Source organism: Eurosta solidaginis, chromosome 4 (assembly GCF_040869045.1).
Source record: "Eurosta solidaginis isolate ZX-2024a chromosome 4, ASM4086904v1, whole genome shotgun sequence".
NCBI lineage: Eukaryota > Metazoa > Arthropoda > Insecta > Diptera > Tephritidae > Eurosta > Eurosta solidaginis.
Window position 1 is genome coordinate 146,967,754 of NC_090322.1, and position 22,974 is coordinate 146,990,727.

A 22,974-nucleotide genomic window follows, 5' to 3' on the forward strand; every position below is an offset into this window, starting at 1 on the left:
AAGAACTGATGAAAATATCGCAGGAAAATATTTGCGAGCTCATTTAATACATTTCTTTCATAAACAAATTTATTTCTTGTTTGAATTTGTGCTCAAATTTTTCAAAATAAAAACCGAATTTCAACAAAAAAAAAATTGTCAGAAAAAAACAAAAGAAAAATCTAGTTCCATATGGGTGTTATTAAATACAAGGAATAAAATCACCTTCTACAAAGTAAAATTTTTTATAAAATCTTATTAATTTAACTGGAGGCATATAGCATTAATGATCGCCATTCGTTGTTAAGAATTTCCATGGAAGTCTTGTGAAATGAAAAAGCTTTAAGTAAGGGAACAATCATTGTCATTTGACTAGAATTAATATTTTTTTCATCAACATTTTCCAAAAGGTGTAACTTTTCGTCTTCGAAATTGAATCGTTTCTTAATTTCCTTACAAAGGCAAATATTGGTAGATTTTTGGGCTTTGGTGGTAGAAGTGGTAGAAAATGAAAATGGGCTAAAAAGTTGGTAGATCTACCAATAAAGTGGTAAAGTCCATTTCCTGTCCATAACCGTATCGTTCACTTCTTTCTCTTAATCTACATATCTCTCTCAACTCTCCTCTCTTTCTCCATCCCCATCGCCCTCTTTCCTAACTCTCTCTCTCTCTCTGCCTCTCCCCCACACTCTTTCTCTTCAAATCTCTCTCCAAATCCCTATCCCTCTCCTTCTGCCTTTCCCTGTATGATGCCTGCCTAAGCTCCTGTCTATCTCTCGTCCCTGTTCATCTTCCCTCTTACCTCTCCACCGATCAACCCCTGTTCCGCTCTCTTAACCACTACTCTCTTTACATCTTCCTTCTTGTCTCCCTCTGCACGTAGAGAATTGAGTGCAGAAATTATGCGGTATGGGCACAACTTATGTACAAATTGTTCACGAAAAATGACCAAGAACAGTTGTTCATAATCTATGCACACTTGTTCGTAACTTAGTTCAGCACTATGCGCATGTTTTATGGACAACTGGGCATAGGTTATGAACAACATGTTCATAGATTGTGAACAAATAGGAAACATTTTTACACCTCCTGCTAATATTAAAGAAACAAAATTTCATTTTATTTTCAAATGTCTTTATTTCAAAGTACAATTGCTACTTCAGTATTAACATGTTTATTTTATATAATTTATAAAGTCAGTAATTTTTTTACATAAAAAAATTTTTAAAATTTTTATCATAAAACATAGTTTAGTGCTTAATATTGGATGAAGCTCAAAGGGTTTAGGAAATTCAATTTCTGTAATGGATTTTAATGCATAATTTTCCGTTCTTTCCCCAATAATATAAGCATAATAATGCAAATCAAAACTTTCAATTTGGTATTCATTAAGTAATAAATATATGCCGTCTTCTAATAAAATTATATCGACAATACTATAAACACACTGCTTCATAAAAATATAGTACCCAATTTTGTAAACTGTTCTTTTGTAACTTATAGAATTTGAAACATTTGTTCTTTTTTTTTGTATCGAATGGTAATAGTAATTGTTTAAATGAATATTCTTGAGTTGTAACTGTTTTCATATTATTAATTTGAATGATATTGAAAGGATCCTTGTTTACAAGCATTTGATTTGAAAATTTTACACAGAACTTTTTTTGCTATTGATAGCTCCAAATTAACTCTGACTGATTGAGCCACTGATTGACTGATTGAGCCACTAGCTGAAGATTGGTCTGAATGTTTGCAACAACATGTTGAAATTGGGACCAATTGCTGCGATTAAAAAAATTCAATATATTGTACTATAATTCATATAAAATTTGCTCTCTCACATTTGCAAGTCGCCACTCATTGACTAGGCCACGAAACGTTATGCGAGTGCCAATTTCATAATTAAAAATATCTTGAATGTCAGCTTCTGTCATGGCCTTGAAGCAGTCTATATTCATTTTGGCATTTGTTAAGGACAAATAATACTCTTCTAGTCCATATTTATTTAATAGATTGAAAAATTCAGAGTCTACTTCTCTTACAGTGACAATGTCAGCGCCTGGCAAATCTGAGTTACGAGAAAGGAAAAAAATAAACAGAAATGTATTAAAGAAAACAACCCGTAAAACCTACGTTTTTGGCTATAAATTTTTTATATATGACACATAATAATGGATTTTTAATTTATGATCTGTGTGAGAGGTAAAGTGTGTGTGTTTTCGCACAAGTAGAAATATAAAAGCAAGAACAACGCTATACCAATACATTTACAACTGCTAAGGAAAAAACGAAAAAAAAAAAATAAACAACAACAAGAGATCTATTCTATGTGGGTCACATGACCCACTTCCCGTGATCCTAGCGATCTGAAATAGGATCACGTGAAGTGGGCCATTTTTGACTTTTAGTTTAGCAGAAATAACAGCAAATTAAATTAAAATATATATTAATACCTTCTAAATTTGTAGAAAACATATATTCACTGCTTTGTTGACCTACGACGTTATCCATATTTAGCATTTCAATGTATGTACACTATTTCGTCATTAAAAAAACCATCGTTAAATGTCATAACTGCAGTGATGAATATATGATAATAACTCAATACTTACCTCTGGTTTTCTTAATTTGCACAATTATATATTTCTAAACAATATTAAATGATATATAAACACACTTCAACTACTGTCGGTTCTAAACACAACCGTCACTCATTATCCATATGTGTACGCATTGTTGATAATCTATGCATAAATGGGCCCAACTTATGAACAATAAGTGTTTATAGTCACATATTATGCACAATGTTCATATATTATGATCAATTGTGTTTGATTTTCAAATAATTAAGCTATAAACAATGTTCACAAACTGCACATTTTTATACTCAGTTGAGCAGAGCTCACAGAGTATATTAACTTTGATTGGATAACGGTTGGTTGTACAGGTATAAAGGAATCGAGATAGATATAGACTTCTATATATCAAAATCATCAGTATCGAAAAAAAATTCGATTGAGCCATGCCCGTCCGTCCGCCCGTCCGTCCGTCTGTCCGTTAACACGATAACTTGAGTAAATTTTGAGGTATCTTGATGAAATTTGGTATGCAGGTTCCTGGGCACTCATCTAAGATCGCTATTTAAAATGAACGATATCGGACAATAACCACGCCCACTTTTTCGATATCGAAAATTTCGAAAAATCGAAAAAGTGCGATAATTCATTACCAAATACGGATTAAGCGATGAAACGTGGTAGGTGAGTTGAACTTATGACGCAGAATATAAAACTAGTAAAATTTTGGGCAATGGGCGTGGCACCGCCCACTTTTAAAAGAAGGTAATTTAGAAGTTTTGCAAGCTGTAATTTGGCAGTCGTTGAAGATATCATGATGAAATTTGGCAGAAACTTTACTCTTATTACTATATGTCTGCTTAATAAAAATTAGCAAAATCGGAGAACGACCACGCCCACTTTTTAAAAAAATTTTTTTTTAAATTCAAATTTTAAAAGAAAAGTTAATATCTTTGCAGTATATAAGTAAATTATGTCAACATTCATCTCCAGTAATGATATGGTGCAACAAAATACAAAAATAAATGAAAATTTCAAAATGGGCATAGCTCCGCCCTTTTTCATCTAATTTGTCTAGGATACTTTTAATGCCATAAGTCGAACAAAAATTTACCAATCCTTGTGAAATTTGGTAGAGGCTTAGACTCTAGGACGACAACTGTTTTCTGTGAAAAAGGGTGAAATCGGTTGAAGCCACGCCCAGTTTTCATACACAGTCGACCGTCTGTCCTTCCGCTCGGCCGTTAACACGATAACTTGAGCAAAAATCGATATATCTTTACTAAACTCAGTTCACGTACTCATCTGAACTCACTTTGTATTGGTGTAAAAAATGGACGAAATCCGACTATGACCACGCCCACTTTTTCGATATCGAAAATTACGAAGAATGAAAAAAATGCCATAATTATATACCAAATACGAAAAAAGGGATGAAACATGGTAATTGTATTGGTCTATTGACGCAAAATATAACTTTAGAAAAAAACTTGGTAAAATGGGTGTGACACCTACCATATTAAGTAGAAGAAAATGAAAAAGTTTTGCAGGGCGAAATCAAAAGCCCTTGGAATCTTGGAAGGAATACTGATCGTGGTATTACATATATAAATAAATTAGCGCTACCCGACAGATGATGTTCTGGATCACTCTGGTCCACATTTTGGTCGATATCTCGAAAACGCCTTCACATATACAACTAAGGGCCACTCCCTTTTAAAACCCTCATTAATACTTTTAATTTGATACCCATATCGTACAAAAAAATTCTAGAGTCACCCCTGGCCCACCTTTATGGCGATATCTCGAAAAGGCATCCACCTATAGAACTAAGGCCCACTCCCTTTTAAAATACTCAGTAACACCTTTCATTTGATACCCATATTGTACAAACGCATTCTAGAGTCACCCCTGGTCCACCTTTATGGCGATATCTCGAAAAGGCATCCACCTATAGAACTGAGGCCCAATCCCTTTTAAAATCCTCATTAACACCTTTCATTTGATACCCATATCGTACAAACAAATTCTAGAGTCACCCCTGGTCCACCTTTATGGCGATATATCGAAAAGGCGTCCATCTATAGAACTTAGGCCCACGCCCTTTTAAAATACTCATTAACACCTTTCATTTGATACTCATATCGTACAAACAAATTCTAGAGTCACCCCTGGTCCACTTTTATAACGATATTCCGAAAAGGCGTCCACCTATAGAACTAAGGCCCACTCCCTTTTAAAATACTCATTAACACCTTTCATTTGATACTCATATCGTACAAACAAATTCTAGAGTCACCCCTGGTCCACCTTTATGGCGATATCTCGAAAAGGCGACCACATATAGAACTAAGGCCCACGCCCTCTTAAAATACTCATTAACACCTTTCATTTGATACCCATATAGTACAAACAAATTCTAGAGTCACCCCTGGTCCATCTTTATGGCGATATATCGAAAAGGCGTCCATCTATAGAACTTAGGCCCACGCCCTCTTAAAATACTCATTAACACCTTTCATTTGATACCCATATCGTACAAAATAAATTCTAGAGTCACCCCTGGTCCACCTTTATGGCGATATCTCGAAAATGCGTCCACCTATAGAACTTAGGCCCACTCCCTTTTAAAATTATCATTAACACATTTCATTTGATACCCATATCGTACAAACAAATTCTAGAGTCAGGCCTGGTCCACCTTTATGGCGATATCCCTAAATGGCGTCCATCTATAGAACTATGGCCCACTTCCTCTTAAAAGACTCTTTAATACCTTCCATTTGCTACACATGTCATACAAACACATTCCAGGGTTATCCTAGGTTCTTTTTACAACATGGTGATTTTCCCTTACTTTGTCTCCACAGCTCTCAACTGAGTATGTAATGTTCGGTTACACCCGAACTTAGCCTTCCTTACTTGTTTTAATATCAACTTGAACCGCAGCGACAATTGCCCACCGCTGGTATAGACTTAGAGGGCTTTTGATTATCTCTCTTATCAGCTTTTGCAATAAAAACCAGCTATCGAGTAGGAAAATATTTAAGGCAACGTTTTTATTTTGGAATTCGACTGTTCATTGCACTCGGCCGAAATCGTCCAGACTGTGAAGCTAAGTAAAAAGGAAGAAGCGACAAATAAAATATTGAAATTCATATATTTTCACTAAAAAACTATAAAGATATTTACAATAGCATAAATGAATATTCAGTCAACTCATAGACGAAAATATATCGAATTTGCAATCAGTTCGGACTACGGAAGTACTAACATTTAGTTCAATCGAATATCTGTCAAATTACTTCATTAATACACTTTAAAATCGACATTATTTCGACTACTAGTGGTACTGAGTACGGTTAAAAATTATTTAGCACTATTAAATCGCATTTCCGTTTGGCACCATAATATTTATCAGACCTGCTAATACTTCACCTTGTATTGGGCCATAATCCACACGTTCACCATCCACTGCCATAATACCCTCCTTATCGGTGCAAGGTTCAATGCGAAATGCGCGCACCGGCACCACCTCAATAAAGCGATTCGGTACCCTTGGCAAGTGTGTACCCGAACTCATGGCCATTAGAAATTGCAATAGCTGTGGGCGACTTACACCAGCGCGTATTATGACTAAATAGATTATGCCGTCATTGAGACGCGAATCTGGAACGAAAAAACAATCTGTCGACAGATGTGTTGTATAGGCAGCATGAACCATAACAAAATCACCCTCCTCACTGTACCACTCATCTGTAGAGAGTGGTTTATCGAGTGATGGTATCGTAGAGGGTGGACGATGACTTTCATATTCCAAATTAATCGATTCCAAACGACTTTGTATGCTGCGACGAGAACGTAAGCTTTGATTGGCAATTGAAAAGTATGCTGTTTGTTTAGAGACTGCTGAATGCCAACTGTCGGTATGCGAACGTAAACTAGCACGATCCAGCGATATAGCATCAACGAAATCATCATCTTTCGCTAAATTACCAGCTGCAGCGAAATTATCATCTTTAGCATCGGCTGGTGGTTGAGGTATGTCATAAAATTCTTGCATTTCCGGTGGCAAGCGATGTTCCGACGAGGTTGAAATGTGCGACCTAAATTGTTTACGAGCATTTTTGCGTTCACAACGTATATATGAGAGCTTGCCGCGATAAGTGCGCAAAGAAATTAAGCGACGTATAGCCCAGACAGTGAAGCGTGAAGCACCAATCGAACGCAAAGATTCACTTTCGATATCAACATCAGCTATGAGGCCCCAACCGACTGAGAGAAATGAATACATTTCAACGCATTTACCATCCCTACCCGTATCCACGCGCACAACATCCATAGGCGCCACTCGACCAGCGATGCACGTTAATGTGGCATATAAAATAGGCTTCGGCTCATACGATTCATTATACAAATATGCCACGCTACGCGCCAAACCATTACCCGAACCGCATGGTATAATGCCCATAGGCAAACGACGTGTTACAGCGCGCCAATCTTCACGTTCCATTATGCCATTGAGTACTTCATAGAAGAGACCATCTCCCGACGCAACCACAATACCACTATAATATTTCAAAAGATCATTATGCTTATGCACATATTCGCGCGCATAATTCGAGTGTGCTGTCACATGCAATTCATATGGCACATCGGCTTCTTTCAGCACAGGCGCTACTTGTTTATGAAACATATCACGTCCCTTACCCGAACCTGACTTGGGATTTAAAAATATCAACAAAGATTTCTCACTCAATTGATTCTTGAGCGTGGCTTGATTAATACGTATGGCATGATGCCAACGTTCGGCAACCTTTAAATTCTCTTCGTATGTATCGTATGAACGAAAACGCAAAATACGCACAATACGCTTACGATGTCCGCTCATTGCACTTGTATTCGCACTTCTATCACCACTTTTCACATATGCATAAATATGCAAATAGGCGTTAGTTTCTTTGTGCAATGCACGTTCTGCCTCTGACTCGTCTTCTATGCGTCGGCATGAGGCCAAGGCGCCGCCGTGTTGCGACTTCTTAAGCAACGGTCCACAACTACTTCCAATTATATCTTCCATGCGTATACGTTGTTCGGAGATTTGATCTTTTTCGTCGGTATCACTGCGTAGAAAAATACCATCGGAATTTAGTACGAATTCAACATGCAGCGGGGGTTTCTGTTTGTTATTATTGATGTAGAAATGTTCCCTTAATTCAATGGTGCCAGTTGGAGAGATTTTCGGTGTACTGGGTGCTGCTGGTGCTAGCGGTGTGCCTGCTGTGCTACCTACAGCAGTGTCATCGTAAACGAAGTTTGTATCTGGTAGATCCAATGATAGATTGCGACAAGGGTCCATTATGCTGGGGCAAAAGTTTAATGAACGTTTTGGGAATTTCTTGGTTCGCATGCGTCCTTGTTAGTTTTTTGTATTTGGCAATGAGAGTGTTTGGTGCGTGATAAAGGCGGTTTGCCTTGCGATGGGTTAAAGCTTTGGCACCAGTGTTAATGCAATCTATTGTAAGAGAATATTAATTGATTTAAATTTAATTTACAATTTTTTTAATTATATGTACATACTTTTTTTATTAATATTTAGATTTTATTTTCACATACACCGAAAGAAATGAACCTAGTAAAATCAATAAATCAGGTTTCTTGTTCTTGAGTTTAGTTATTTCAATAGAAGAAAAACCGTTGGTCTAAAGCTAACAATATTCTGTAAAAATGATAGTGATATCAATCAATTTAACTGATTTTTCTGTTGAAAGAACTGATTTCATTGGTTATTTCAACAGCGTATAACTGTCAATGTTACGGAAATGCAACAGCTAATTTGAAAAACAAACTTACGCTCACAACAACAGCCACTGTTATTCTAACGTGGACGAAAATCTGTTATTGTAACAGATTTCATTGGTGACATTAATAGTTGTAAGTTAACAGAGAAGAGCCAGGCGGTCACCGTGTTTTGATGGTAGCGTGCTAAGCCTACCACGCCAAAAATCCTGTGTTCAAGGCCTGGAAAAAGCAATATCAAAATCCTTAGAAAAAAGTTTTTTTTCTTAATTTAAATAATGGCTGATCGAGATCGTTCTGCAAATTTGTATTTCTTTTTAACAGAACTGTGGTTTATATTTGATGAATTGGTGTTTTTTTATTCGTCTGTTGAAACAGAATAAACAATTTATGCGACGTTGATTCAACAGTTGTTTGCGTAATTCGGTTGATTTTACCATCTTTTTTCTTTCGGTCTAATAATTTTGAGACTTGTGATTTAAATTTTTTATACTCAGTTGAGCAGAGCTCACAGAGTATATTAAGTTTGATTGGATAACGGTTGGTTGTACATATATAAAGGAATCGAGATAGATATAGACTTCCATATATCAAAATAATCAGGATCGAAAAAAAATTGATTGAGCCATGTCCGTCCGTCCGTCCGTCCGTCCGTCCGTTAACACGATAACTTGAGTAAATTTTGAGGTATCTTGATGAAATTTGGTATGTAGGTTCCTGAGCACTCATCTCAGATCGCTATTTAAAATGAATGATAGCGGACTATAACCACGCCCACTTTTTCGTTATCGAAAATTTCGAAAAACCGAAAAAGTGCGATAATTCATTACCAAAGACAGATAAAGCGACGAAACTTGGTAGATGAGTTGAATTTATGACGCAGAATAGAAAACTAGTAAAATTTTGGACAATGGGCGTGGCACCGCCCACTTTTAAAAGAAGGTAATTTAGAAGTTTTGCAAGCTGTAATTTGTCAGTCGTTGAAGATATCATGATGAAATTTGGCAGGGACGTTACTCCTATTACTATATGTACGCCTAATAAAAATTAGCAAAATCGGAGAAGGACCACGCCCACTTGTAAAAAAAATTTTTTTTAAAGTAAAATTTTAACAAAAAATTTAATATCTTCACAGTATATAAGTAAATTATGTCAACATTCAACTCCAGTAATGATATGGTGCAACAAAATACAAAAATAAAAGAAAATTTCAAAATGGGCGTGGCTCCGCCCTTTTTCATTTAATTTGTCTAGGATACTTTTAACGCCATAAGTCGAACAAAAATTAACCAATCCTTTTGATAGGGGCATAGATTTTATGATGTTAACTGTTTTCTGTGAAAACGGGCGAAATCGGTTGATGCCACGCCCAGTTTTTATACACAGTCGTTCGTCTGTCCTTCCGCATGGCCGTTAACACGATAACTTGAGCAAAAATCGATATATCTTTAATGAACTTAGTTCACGTACTTACTTGAACTCACTTTATCTTGGTATGAAAAATCCGACGATGACCACGCCCACTTTTTCGATATCGAAAATTACGAAAAATTAAAAAAATTCCATAATTCTATACCAAATACGAAAAAAGGGATGAAACATGGTGAGGTAATTGGATTGGTTTATTGACGCGAAATATAACTTTAGAAAAAACTTTATAAAATGGTTGTGACACCTACCATATTAAGTAGAAGAAAATGAAAAAGTTCTGCAGTGCGAAATAAAAAACCCTTAAAATCGTGGCAGGTATTACATATATAAATAAATTAGCGGTATCCAACAGATGATATTCTGGGTCACCTTGGTCCACATTTTGGTCGATATCTGGAAAACGCCCTCACATATACAACTACTACCACTCCCTTTTAAAACTCTCATTAATACCTTTAATTTGATACCCATATCGTACAAACACATTCTAGAGTCACCCCTGGTCCAGCTTTATGGCGATATCTCGAAAAGGCGAACACCTATAGAACGAAGGCCCTCTCCCTTTTAAAATACTCATTAACACCTTTCGTTTGATACCCATATTGCACAAACGAATTCTAGAGTCACCCTGGTCCACCTTTATGGCGGTATCTCGAAACGGCGTCCACCTATGGAACTAAGGATTACTCCCTTTTAAAATACTCATTAACACCTTTCTTTTGATACCCATATTGTACAAACAAATTCTAGGGTCAGCCCTGCTCCACCTTTATGGCGATATCTCGAAACGGCGTCCACCTATGGAACTAAGGATTACTCCCTTTTAAAATACTCATTAACACCTTTCTTTTGGTACCCATATTGTACAAAAAAATTCTAGGGTGTCCCCTGGCCCACCTTTATGGCGATATATCGAAAATGCGACCACCTACCTATACAACAACCACCACTCCCTTTTAAAACCCTCATTAATACCTTTAATTTGATACCCATATCGTACAAACACATTCTAGAGTCACCCCTGGTCCACCTTTATGGCGATATTTCGAAACGGCGTCCACCTATAGAACTAAGGCCCACTCCATTTTAAAATACCCATTAACACCATTCGTTTGATACCCATATTGTACAAACAAATTCTAGAGTCACCCCTGGTCCACCTTTATGGCGATATCTCGAAAAGGCGGCGACCACCTATACAACAACCACCACTCCCTTTTAAAACCCTCATTAATACCTTTAATTTGATACCCATATCATACAAACACATTCTAGAGTCACCCCTGGTCCACCTTTATGGCGATATCCTTAAATGGCGTCCACCTATAGAACTATGGCCCACTCCCTCATAAAATACTCTTTAATGTCGTTCATTTGATACACATGTCATACAAACACATTCCACGGTTTCCCTCGGTTCATTTTCCTACATGGTTATTTTCCCTTATGTTGTCACCATAGCTCTCAACTGAGTATGTAATGTTCGGTTACACCCGAACTAAATTTAATACTTTTGAATTAAAATTTTATGTTTCAAAATTTTTAAATATTTGGTTTTTAGTTCTCCTTTGCTAATTTTCGTGATTTTAAGTTTTTATTTTTAATCTTTCGCCTTAAATTCAACATCTAATTAAAACTTTTAGTGACGAACATTTTTCTCTTCACCAAATTTAAAAGTTTCAAATTCTTGTTTATGTCATTGCTTTATATTTTTTGTTTCTTTTGATAGTGCGATTTTTATTTTTAATTCTGAGTTTTAATATTTAAAAAAATGTATAATATTAATTTTTTTTTTGAATATTTACTTGTTATTTCTTGTTTGCAAATTTAAGTTTTTTGTATAGATGTTTTTATTTTCACCCTATATTTTTCAATACTAACTTTTATTTTCAATTTCCCACCTTATATTTTTCAATTCTAACATTTAATTTGAAATTTTATGTTTTCAACAAATTTAAAAATTAATATTTTTTTGCATTTTTACTAAAAATTCAAAAACATATATCAAAATCATCAGAATCGAAAAAAAATTTGATTGAGCCATGTCCGTCCGTCTGTCCGTTAACACGATATCTTGATGAAATTTGGTATGTAGGTAGGTTCCTGGGCACTCATTTCAGATCGCTATTTAAAATGGACGAAATCGGACTACAACCACGCCCACTTTTTCGATATCGAAAATTTCGAAAAATCGAAAAAGTGTGATAATTAATTACCAAAGACGGATAAAGCGATGAAACTTGGTAGGTGAGTTGAACTTATGACGCAGAATAGAAAACTAGTAAAATTTTGGGCAATGGGCGTGGCACCGCCCACTTTTAAAAGAAGGTAATTTAGAAGTTTTGCAAGCTGTAATTTGGCAGTCGTTGAAGATATCATGATGAAATTTGGCAGGAACTTTACTCCTATTACTATATGTGTGCTAAGGAAAAATTAGCAAAATCGGATTACGAACACGCCCACTTTAAAAAAAAATGTTTTTTCAAAGTCAAATTTTAACAAAAAATTTAATATCTTTACAGTATATAAGTAAATTATGTCAACATTCAACTCCAGTAATGATATGGTGCAACAAAATACAAAACTAAAAGAAAATTTCAGAATAGGCGTGGCTCCGCCCTTTTTCATTTAATTCGTCTAGAATACTTTTAATGCCATAAGTCGAACAAAAATTTACCAATCCTCGTGAAATTTGGTAGGGGCATAGATTCTATGAGGATAACTGTTTTCTGTGAAAATGGGCGAAATCGGTTGAAACCACGCCCAGGTTTTATATACAGTCTACCGTCTGTCCTTCCGTTCGGCCGTTAACACGATAACCTTAGCAAAAATTGATATATATATTTACTAAACTTAGTTCACATACTTATCTGAACTCACTTTATCTTGTTATAAAAAATGGCCGAAATCCGACTATGAACACGCCCACTTTTTCCATATCGAAAATTACAAAAAATGAAAAAAATGCCATAATTATATACCAAATATGAATAAAAGGGATGAAACATGGTAATTGGATTGGTTTATTGACGCAAAATTTAGCTTTAGAAAAAACTTTGTAAAATTGCTGTGACACCTACCATATTAAGTAGAAGAAAATTAAAAAGTTTTGCAGGGCGAAATCAAAAGCACTTGGAGTCTTGGCAGGAATACTGTTCGTCGTATTACATATATAAATAAATTAGCAGTACCCGACAGATGATGTTTTGGGTCACCCTGGTCCACATTTTGGTCGATATCTCGAAAACGCCTTCACATATACAACTAAGGGCCACTCCCTTTTAAAACCCTCATTAATACCTTTAGTTTGATACCCATATCGTACAAACATATTCTAGAGTCACTCCTGGTCCACCTTGATGGCGATATCTCGAAAAGGCGCCCACCCATAGAACTAAGTCCCACTTCATTTTAAAATACTCATTAACACCTTTCATTTGATACCCATATCGTACAAACGCATTCTAGAGTCACCCCTGGTCCACCTTTATAGCGATATCCCGAAATGGCGTCCACCTATAGAACTATGGCCCACTCCCTTTTAAAATACCCATTTACACCTCTCATTTGATACCCATATCGTACAAACGCATTCTAGAGTCACCCCTGGTCCACCTTTATAGCGATATCCCGAAATGGCGTCCACCTATAGAACTATGGCCCACTCCCTTTTAAAATACTCATTAACACCTTTCATTTGATACCCATATCGTACAAACGCATTCTAGAGTCACCCCTGGTCCACCTTTATAGCGATATCCCGAAATGGCGTCCACCTATAGAACTATGGCCCACTCCCTTTTAAAATACCCATTTACACCTCTCATTTGATACCCATATCGTACAAACGCATTCTAGAGTCACCCCTGGTCCACCTTTATGGCGATATCCCGAAATGGCGTCCACCTATAGAACTATGGCCCACTCCCTTTTAAAATACTCTTTAATACCTTCCATTTGGTAGCCATGTCATACAAACACATTCCAGGGTTACCCTAGGTCAATTTTCCTACATGGTGATTTTCCCTTATTTTGTCTCCAAAGCTCTCAGCTGAGTATGTAATGTTCGGTTACACCCGAACTTAGCTTTCCTTACTTGTTAATTCTTAGTTCAAAATTTGCAATTATTTTTTTTTTTATAAGCGTCTGTTTTAACAAATATTTTAACACTATTAACATTATTTTACAAATATGTTTTTAAACATTATTTTATTTTAAATTTTGTCATCATTGAAATTTTATAATTTTTTTTTTAGATTTGATAAATTTAGATTTGAAATGCTGGTTCACCTCATCTGCAACTTCTCAGCACTAAGCGGAAGCGCTTTCTGTGAGCTTTTCTGGTTAATCTGCTGCAGGTCGTTGAGTATTACATCATGCACCTGGTAGCATTTATTACGTGCGCAGAATAGTTCGAAGAAGAAGGGTAATGTTGTCTTTTGTGGTATCACAACCTAGTGTCACTGGTCTAGGTGTGCTCTCGAGCAGACACTTAATCCTAACCTGGCCTATTTAAAAACCGTTCTTTCAGCTCAACAAGGTCTGGGTTCCTTGAATAGACTCCACCACCAACCCTGCCGCTTTTCCTAGAACCGTCGGTGTATGTCGGAATACAGCAAAGCATCTAGGCAAGGCTGTGCTTTTAAGTACATATCGAAGTTGAGCTAGAGTGACTCTTAGTTGATTAGTTTTAATTTAGTTTACATATCGATATATTTATAATTTTTTTTCATATAATATTTTTATTTGCCCGTGTTTACTTCTTCTTTTACATTATAAATGTTTAGTTTACATTTCTTTGCCAAGGTTAAATTTTTTTGTGAAATTTTTAGTCTTTTTTTCGAAAATTCTTTATTTTAATATCTAAGTTTTTATTTTTATTTGCTGGCTTAATCTTTTTAAGTTAAATTTGTGACTAAAAGAATTTTTTTTTCATCTTTTTACTAATTTACTTACTATTTTTCTTTAACTCCATCAAACAATTTCTTTACTTGCTGCTATTCACTGCTAGTTTACGTTTCTCATTTGGAAATCGCCGCTGATAGCCAATGGCTTATTTCTGTGATTAAATTCTACTTTTATTATGATTATCCGCATTTCATTTAAGTTTACTTACGTTTTCGCTTTTTTAGTGTAATTTTTTTTACCACACAGCCACAATATCTAATCGATTCAAATAAAATATTATCTATATCCCTTTATTACAATGTTCGCGTATTGGTGATCGATAACCGTCTTCGTTGATAGTTTGCCTATTTCTAGTTTGTCCAAGAGCGCCGCAAACGCCACCAAAACGTGTAGCGGTGTTTAACTGGGGAAAATTTTAGAATAGCACCCCCCGAGTTCGGGGTTAAACTTGGTATCAAATGAAAGAGGGAGTTCTCCCGATCACAAATATATATAACTTAAAGTGCGCAGACTTATAGTTTACGAGTTATTTGATGTTAAAGTTTGCAAATTTAGCAAATTTCTATAGCACTTTCACTTACAATTTACACATCTTTCAAAACCTTTATGCACATAAATATCTATATAAATTGGCAACGATACACTTAAATTTAATTTTAGTATATTTCACATATAATTCTTGCATTGTTTTTACTTAATATAAAAGTTTTTATTAAATCAATCGCGCTTTTGTAGCAACATTCACATTTATGTATGTATATATTTTATTGATGACATTACAAAGCTGTGCTGCCAAATCTAAAAAACGGAACAAGTGCAGAATCGAAAAATAACTTATAAAAATATCTTTCATCTGATGTATATATATCTTTAACTTTTCTAGTCTTTATTTACCAAAAATTGGAAAAAGCTCTTTTTTGCATTCGTGAACGAGCTGATATTACCTTATAACTCTTATGTTTATTGTTATGTTAGCCGATCCAACAACGGCTGCGCCATGCACAGTAATTCTGCGTAGAACACCTTTCCGCGTAGGCGGCCTTCGGCCGCGCTTATTTAAAATAACCCTGGGCTACGCCATGCCAAGTCCGGGTGTGTGGTATAACCGTGGCTACCGCCACGGTGATGTCCTTCCGCATATTACCTTATAACTCTTATGTTTATTGTTATGTTAGCCGATCCAACACCGGCTGCGCCATGCACAGTAATTCTGCGTAGAACACCTTTCCGCGTAGGCGGCCTTCGGCCGCGCTTATTTGAAATAACCCTGGGCTACGCCATGCCAAGTCCGGGTGTGTGGTATAACCGTGGCTACCGCCACGGTGATGTCCTTCCGCATATTACCTTATAACTCTTTTGTTTATTGTTATGTTTGCCGATCCAACACCGGCTGCGCCATGCACAGTAATTCTGCGTAGAACACCTTTCCGCGTAGGCGGCCTTCGGCCGCGCTTATTTAAAGTAACCCTGGGCTACGCCATGCCAAGTCCGGGTGTGTGGTATAACCGTGGCTGCCGCCACGGTGATTTCCTTCCGCATATTACCTTATAACTCTTATGTTTATTGTTATGTTAGCCGATCCAACACCGGCTGCGCCATGCACAGTAATTCTGCGTAGAACAGCTTTCCGCGTAGGCGGCCTTCGGCCGCGCTTATTTAAAATAACCCTGGGCTACGCCATGCCAAGTCCGGGTGTGTGGTATAACCGTGGCGGTGTTGTCCTTCCGCATAGTAGTAAACATATATATTTTCCTTTTTCTTTATTAACTGAAAGGTGGCACGTAAATATTTATATTTGTTTTTTCTTTGTTGATGTGGCAGCACAGCTTTGTAATGTCATCGATAAAATATATACATACATAAATGTGAATGTTGCTACAAAAGCGCGATTTATTTAATAAAAACATTTAAATTAAGTAAAAACAATGCAAGAATTATATGTGAAATATACTAAAATGAAATTTAAGTGTATCGTCGCCAATTTATATAGATATTTATGAGCATAAAGGTTTTGAAAGATGTGTAAATTGTAAGTGAGAGTGCTATAGAAATTTGCTAAATTTGCAAACTTTAACATCAAATAACTCGTAAACTATAAGTCTGCGCACTTTAAGTTATATATATTTGTGATCGGGAGAACTCCCTCTTTCATTTGATACCAAGTTTAACCCCGAACTCGGGGGGTGCTAAACTAAATCGCTGCCTTTAACTGTGTCTGGGTTTTTTTGTTTGGTTTTTTGTAGATTTACGCGCTACTTTACGCGAAAACTGTTCGCTTTACAGCTTTAAATTTTCTTTGTTGTTTAAGTTCTTCTTTGTTTAGTTTTGTTTTCATTTTACTCCATTACTAATTGTTATATTCACACACCTGTACTTTTACTGTTTTCACATTTCTTCCTCTGCGATCTTCACTTCCTAATACGCCAACCAGTTCTCCTTCGTCTTTTGTCTTAAGTTTGTGTAATCGTCGATATTCGTGTAAAGCGCGTTTATATTCCCAACGTGCTATTCGTTCAACGCTTTGTGCTAATATAAAGCTCCGTAATTTTTTGTTTACTAATAACTTTTTATTTGTCATATTTTCTTATTTCATTGTACACAATTTGTGCGCTCATAATGTTTGATGAGAGCTCAGCTAGTAAAGGGTTATTCATTTGGTGCGATTTACTGTTGTTTATCTTATCTTGTACAGAGCTGTAGGATCAACAGTTATTTATACAATTAAACATTGTATTAACTTTTCGGCTAACTCTGCTTCTGAAGAACTGTCAAATTTAAAAACTTACATCAATTTTGGAAACCTATCAGCCAAGCGGCAATTAAAGCAATAATCTCGCATATCTCAGTATCCAAAAGTGTATTAGAATGTAAGAAATCCCTGGAAGGAATCAGGATAGAGAGAAGCATACATCTATATTGGGTCCTAGGGCATATACGAATAGGTGGGAATGAAAAAGCGCATGAACTAGCTAAAAAGGGCGCCTCTCTCGACGCTTTCTCCGTACCCAATTAAATTGGGCGATATTGAGAGTAGGCGAAAGTTGCACATGATCGACCAAGCGGAAAAGGCGTGGACCAAAGCGCGGAGCTGTTCTGAACGTCTTCTGGTGTCACATGCCTTTAAATAAGGCTTTGTCAGTGATAGCAGATGTAAGAAATGTGGGTTGGAGAAGAAACCGATCGAACACGTTTTGTGCTCGTGCCCTGTGCTTGTCAGGCCAAGACTCCAGCTTTTAGGAGTGACACAACTGTCAGATCTCGAAGCAGCAAGTGGTATAAGTCCAAGAAAGATTCTAGTATTTGCCAAGAAAACGCAGTAATTGTATAACATAGGTCCTGGTTTTTCAGTTTGGTCGTTAAACAAACTTCTGGTAACACTACGAACTCATTCAGTCTATGTGAACTCCTTACAGACCCGTCAGTTCAATTTAACCTAACCTAATCCAAAGTTGATGTTGTTTTATTTGGAAATATGTATTTTCACTTTTAGCCTCTCGTGCTCTTCGCTGTAGCAAGTTGTTTTACATAGGTGTTGCTAGAACTCTTTACGCGATGAATGGTTCCCTAAGGAGAACAGTTTCTCAACTTAATGCTTATTCTTCTGTCTTAGGGTTTGATTTTTTTATATAAAGTTTACTTTTAAGAGTCAACTCATTGGACACATGCCATTAGTTTAACTATACTTCTTACATTTCTGCTCAGTAATTTGACGAACAATTCTAGCCGTTGAGTGGATCAAAATACTCAAGGTTGCGTTCATAAAGTATCACTCAACGACTGGTCAAGAGTTGCGTTTGTTGAAAGTGCCCATTGTTCCGAAAAAGACGTGCTGTGGCGCAACTCTTCCCATGAAGGGAATAAGATCATGAAATTTTGTGCACACAGTCATAATGCTATAGATAAACCCAATATAATCGATTGGTTAGCTGATATCTCACAAAGCAACATCTAGCTGTGAAAATGGCTAGCAAAGCAATGCTCTTGAGAGTGGGAAGTAGCGTCCTTCGAAACGGAACTATAGGCAAAAAATTTGTTGGTTGCCTTATTTCTAGTAAAATTTTTAAAATTTTAACTGAGAAAAAAACTTTTATTTATTTTTAAAATCATTGCATAAATTGTTGTTTCGTCATGTTTGACCTTGAGCTCTATTATTTAATTAATTTTCCACACCAGCTCAATTCCATTCAGATCAATCTGCTCTTACTAGACACCCTTTTATCAGTTGCTCATTTGTATATACTAAATGTACGCTCTAATGGCGTTATTCTCTTTCAAATCAACCAAATTTTTTGCGAGTTGGGCACCTGTATCGATCATCGCCGACATTGTTTTAATATTGTTTATTCTCCACCAGACATATGTACATACATACGTACACAGTAGGTACATATGTATTAGTATTGAAATTTGAGCGTTTTTGCGTATCGCAATTGTTATCAACCTAAATATACTCTGCAAAAAATTATGCGATTAATCCGTAAAAAGATTGGGCTCCGATTGATCTCTTTTGTCTACATTTGTGCATAATTTATCCCCTTTTGTCCCTTTCGGGTACAGTGTAGATTAGTCAGTTTGAAATCTATGTATCCCATTATAAGAAAAAAAAAAAAAAAAACCGGCAACAAAATGAGTAAAATAAAAAAGATTACACGGGATTGAATCGAATTATTTAAGAACAAGTAAGGTAGGCTAAGTTCGGGTGTAACCGAACATTACATACTCAGCTGAGAGCTTTGGAGACAAAATAAGGGAAAATCACCATTTAGCAAAATTAACCTAGGGTAACCCTGGAATGTGTTTGTATGGCATGGGTTTCAAATGGAAGGTATTAAAGAGTATTTTAAAAGCGAGTGGGCCATAGTTCTATAGGTGGACGCCATTTCAGGATATCGGCATAAAGGTGGACCAGGGGTGACTCTAGAATATGTGTTGTACGATATGGGTATCAAATTAAAGGTGTTAATGAGTATTTTAAAAGGGAGTGGGCCTTAGTTCTATAGGTGGACGCCTTTTCGAGCTTTCACCATAAGGGTGGACCAGGGGTGACTCTAGAATGTGTTTGTACGATATGGGTATCAAATTAAAGGTATTAATGAGGGTTTTAAAAGCTCCCCAGAGGGTTAGGGGGTCAGAATATACCCGCGGTAGGTATGCCTGTCGTAAGAGGCGACTAAAATACCAGATTAAAGGGGTTGTGTAGCGCAACCCTTCAGGTTGCCAGCGCAATATATAGCTTCTCCAAACCCCATTGTCAACCACACCTATCCGCCGGGAATCCTGTTTCACTAACAGACGAGGCTCTGGCGACCCCAGGCTCCTCATGGAAGTTGAGGGTGGGGGGGGGGGGGGCGAGGGACGGCCTGAAGGTTTAACGTGGTCATATAAATCGTTCCCGAGATGGTCGGGCTAGCACCTTAATGGTGCTGTTTTACCAGCGTACCGGATCTGTATCCGGCAAAGGACCATCACATCGATAACACTCCCCAAAGCCTTCGCGGAGCAACCTTATCGCTACAACAACAACAGGGTTCTAAAAGGGAGTGGCCCGTAGTTGTATATGTGAAGGCGTTTTCGCGATATCGACCAAAATGTGGACAAGGGTGACCCAGAACATCATCCGTCGGGTACCGCTAATTTATTTATATATGTAATACCAGGAACAGTATTCCTGCCAAGATTCCAAGGGCGTTTGATTTTGCCCTGCAGAACTTTTGTCATTTTCTTCTACTTAATATGGTAGGTGTCACACCCATTTTACAAAGTTTTTTTCTAAAGTCAATAAACCAATCCAATTACCATGTTTCATCTCTTTTTTCATATTTGGTATAGAATTATGACATTTTTTTTAATTTTTCGTAATTTTCCATATCGAAAAAGTGGGCGTGGTCATAGTTGGATTTCGGCCATTTTTTATACGAAGATAAAGTGAGTTCAGATAAGTACGTGAACTAAGTTTAGTAAAGATATGTCGATTTTTGCTCAAGTTATCGTGTTAAGGGCCGAGCGGAAGGACAAACGGACGACTGTGTATAAAAACTGGGCGTGGCTTCAACCGATTTCGTCCATTTTCACAGAAAACAGTTAACGTCATAAAATCTATGGTCCTACCAAATTTCAAAAGGATTGGTAAATTTTTGTTCGATTTATGACATTAAAAGTATTCTAGACGAATTAAATGAAAAAGGGCGTAGCCACGCCCATTCTGAAATTTTCTTTTAGTTTTGTATTTTGTTGCACCATATCATTACTGGAGTTGAATGTTGACATAATTTACTTATATACTGTAAAGATATTAAATTTTTTGTTAAAATTTGACTTTGAAAAAACATTTTTTTTTAAAGTGGGCGTGTTCGTAATCCGATTTTGCTAATTTTTCCTTAGCACACATATAGTAATAGGAGTAAAGTTCCTGCCAAATTTCATCATGATATCTTCAACGACTGCCAAATTACAGCTTGCAAAACTTTGAAATTACCTTCTTTTAAAAGTGGGCGGTGTCAAAATTTTACTAATTTTCTATTCTGTGTCATAAGGTCAATCCACCTACCAAGTTTTATCGCTTTAGCCGTCTTTGGTAATGAATTATCGCATTTTTTCGGTTTTTCGAAATTTTCGATATCGAAAAAGTGGGCGTGGTTATGGTCCGATTTCGTTCGTTTTAAATAGCGATCTGAGATGGTGCCCAGGAACCTACGTACCAAATTTTATCAAGATAGCTCAAAATTTACTCAAGTTATCGTGTTTACGGACGGACGGGCGGACGGACATGGCTAAATGAAATTCTTTTTTCGCCCAGATCATTTTGATATATAGAAGTCTATATCTATCTCGATTAGTTTATGCCGTTACGGATTATTGTTATGCGAACAAAGTTAATATACTCTGTGAGCTCTGCTCAGCTGAGTATAAAAACGCGGAGCCCTATACCGAACCTAAATTACTAGGACTTAACGACTACGCCGGAGTTAGGGTTAAATTTTCGGAGAGTATTTTTTATTCCTTTTTAAAAATCGGGCGGTCAACTTACATCAAATAAATTTGGTGGCTTGGCAAACCTTTCGATTCTGTTTCTGCCATGAAAAATGCGACTGTGCCCTATTTGAGTCCTTATTGAACGAAAAGGGACTAGTCTTCATAAGGCCCATATGGGTATAAAAGGGGATGGGTCTTATCGATCTCTTTCGGGTATAAATGGGTACAATTAGTCTCTTCATAGGACATTATCAAACAAAAGGGAACAGTTCAACTCATACAAAGAGATCAAAACTGGCATTGGTCGAATACTCCTTTGCGACTCATCCCGGATACATCCTGGACTAATCACATTTTTTGTAGGGTAAGAACTTGTACGTTTGAGTAAAAAAAAAGTGATGATATTTGTTTTTGTAGCTGTAATGAGTGTCTATAAGCGGGATCTAGACTAACGTCAAATCATGGCGGAACCATACAAGGTGGCAGCATGGTGACATATCTACAACCATAAATAACACTGGTCAACAGTGAAAAATTTTCCAGACTTTTTTTTAGTCGTTTTAAGTCAATGTAAGGGTGCTGATTACGAAAAAATGATTTGCTTCTTTCTAACAGCTCTAGTTTTTATACTCAGTTGAGCAGAGCTCACAGAGTATATTAAGTTTGATTGGATAACGGTTGGTTGTACATATATAAAGGAATCGAGATAGATATAGACTTCCATATATCAAAATAATCAGGATCGAAAAAAAATTTGATTGAGCCATGTCCGTCCGTCCGTCCGTCCGTCCGTCCGTTAACACGATAACTTGAGTAAATTTTGAGGTATCTTGATGAAATTTGGTATGTAGGTTCCTGAGCGCTCATCTCAGATCGCTATTTAAAATGAACGATACCGGACTATAACCACGCCCACTTTTTCGATATCGAAAATTTCGAAAAACCGAAAAAGTGCGATAATTCATTACAAAAGACAGATAAAGCGACGAAACTTGGTAGATGGGTTGAGGTTATGACGCAGAATAGAAAATTAGTAAGATTTTGGACAATGGGCGTGGCAACGCCCACTTTAACAAGAAGGTAATTTAAAAGTTTTGCAAGCTGTAATTTGGCAGTCGTTGCAGATATCATGATGAAATTTGGCAGGAACGTTACTACTATTACTGTATATGTGCTAAATAAAAATTAGCAAAATTGGATGAAGAACACGCCCACTTTTTAAAAAAAAATTTTTTTAAATTCAAATTTTAACAAAAAATTTAATATCTTTACTGTATATAAGTAAATTAAGTCAAAATTCAACTCAAGT

General features: G+C 36.5%; 2 protein-coding genes across 7 annotated transcripts in view; one reads left to right on the forward strand and one right to left on the reverse strand.

The window, feature by feature from the left end:
• Evi5 (ecotropic viral integration site 5) overlaps nt 1-22,974 on the forward strand; it is a 242,695-nt gene that overhangs the window by 131,880 nt on the left and 87,841 nt on the right. The gene's annotated exons all lie outside the window — the stretch shown is intronic.
• Nucleotides 5,697-17,230, reverse strand: Sk1 (Sphingosine kinase 1). 5 transcript variants are annotated; one of them, XM_067783292.1, is made up of 4 exons: nt 17,062-17,230; nt 14,902-15,096; nt 14,742-14,844; nt 5,697-8,070 (listed from the first exon to the last, which is right to left on the reverse strand). In XM_067783292.1, exon 4 carries the CDS (start codon nt 7,963-7,965, stop codon nt 5,938-5,940), a length of 2,028 nt encoding a protein of 675 aa, XP_067639393.1. In that variant the 5' UTR covers nt 7,966-8,070; nt 14,742-14,844; nt 14,902-15,096; nt 17,062-17,230; the 3' UTR covers nt 5,697-5,937. The 5 variants fall into 5 exon arrangements, with proteins under 5 accessions (XP_067639393.1, XP_067639394.1, XP_067639397.1 ...); XM_067783293.1 differs by having other exon boundaries at nt 14,742-14,857; XM_067783296.1 differs by lacking the exons at nt 14,742-14,844; nt 14,902-15,096 and adding an exon at nt 8,409-8,576.

Bases quoted from the DNA above. Each gene is read 5' to 3' on its own strand.
- Sk1 (XM_067783294.1), bottom strand. From the start codon at position 7,965: ATGCGAACCAAGAAATTCCCAAAACGTTCATTAAACTTTTGCCCCAGC.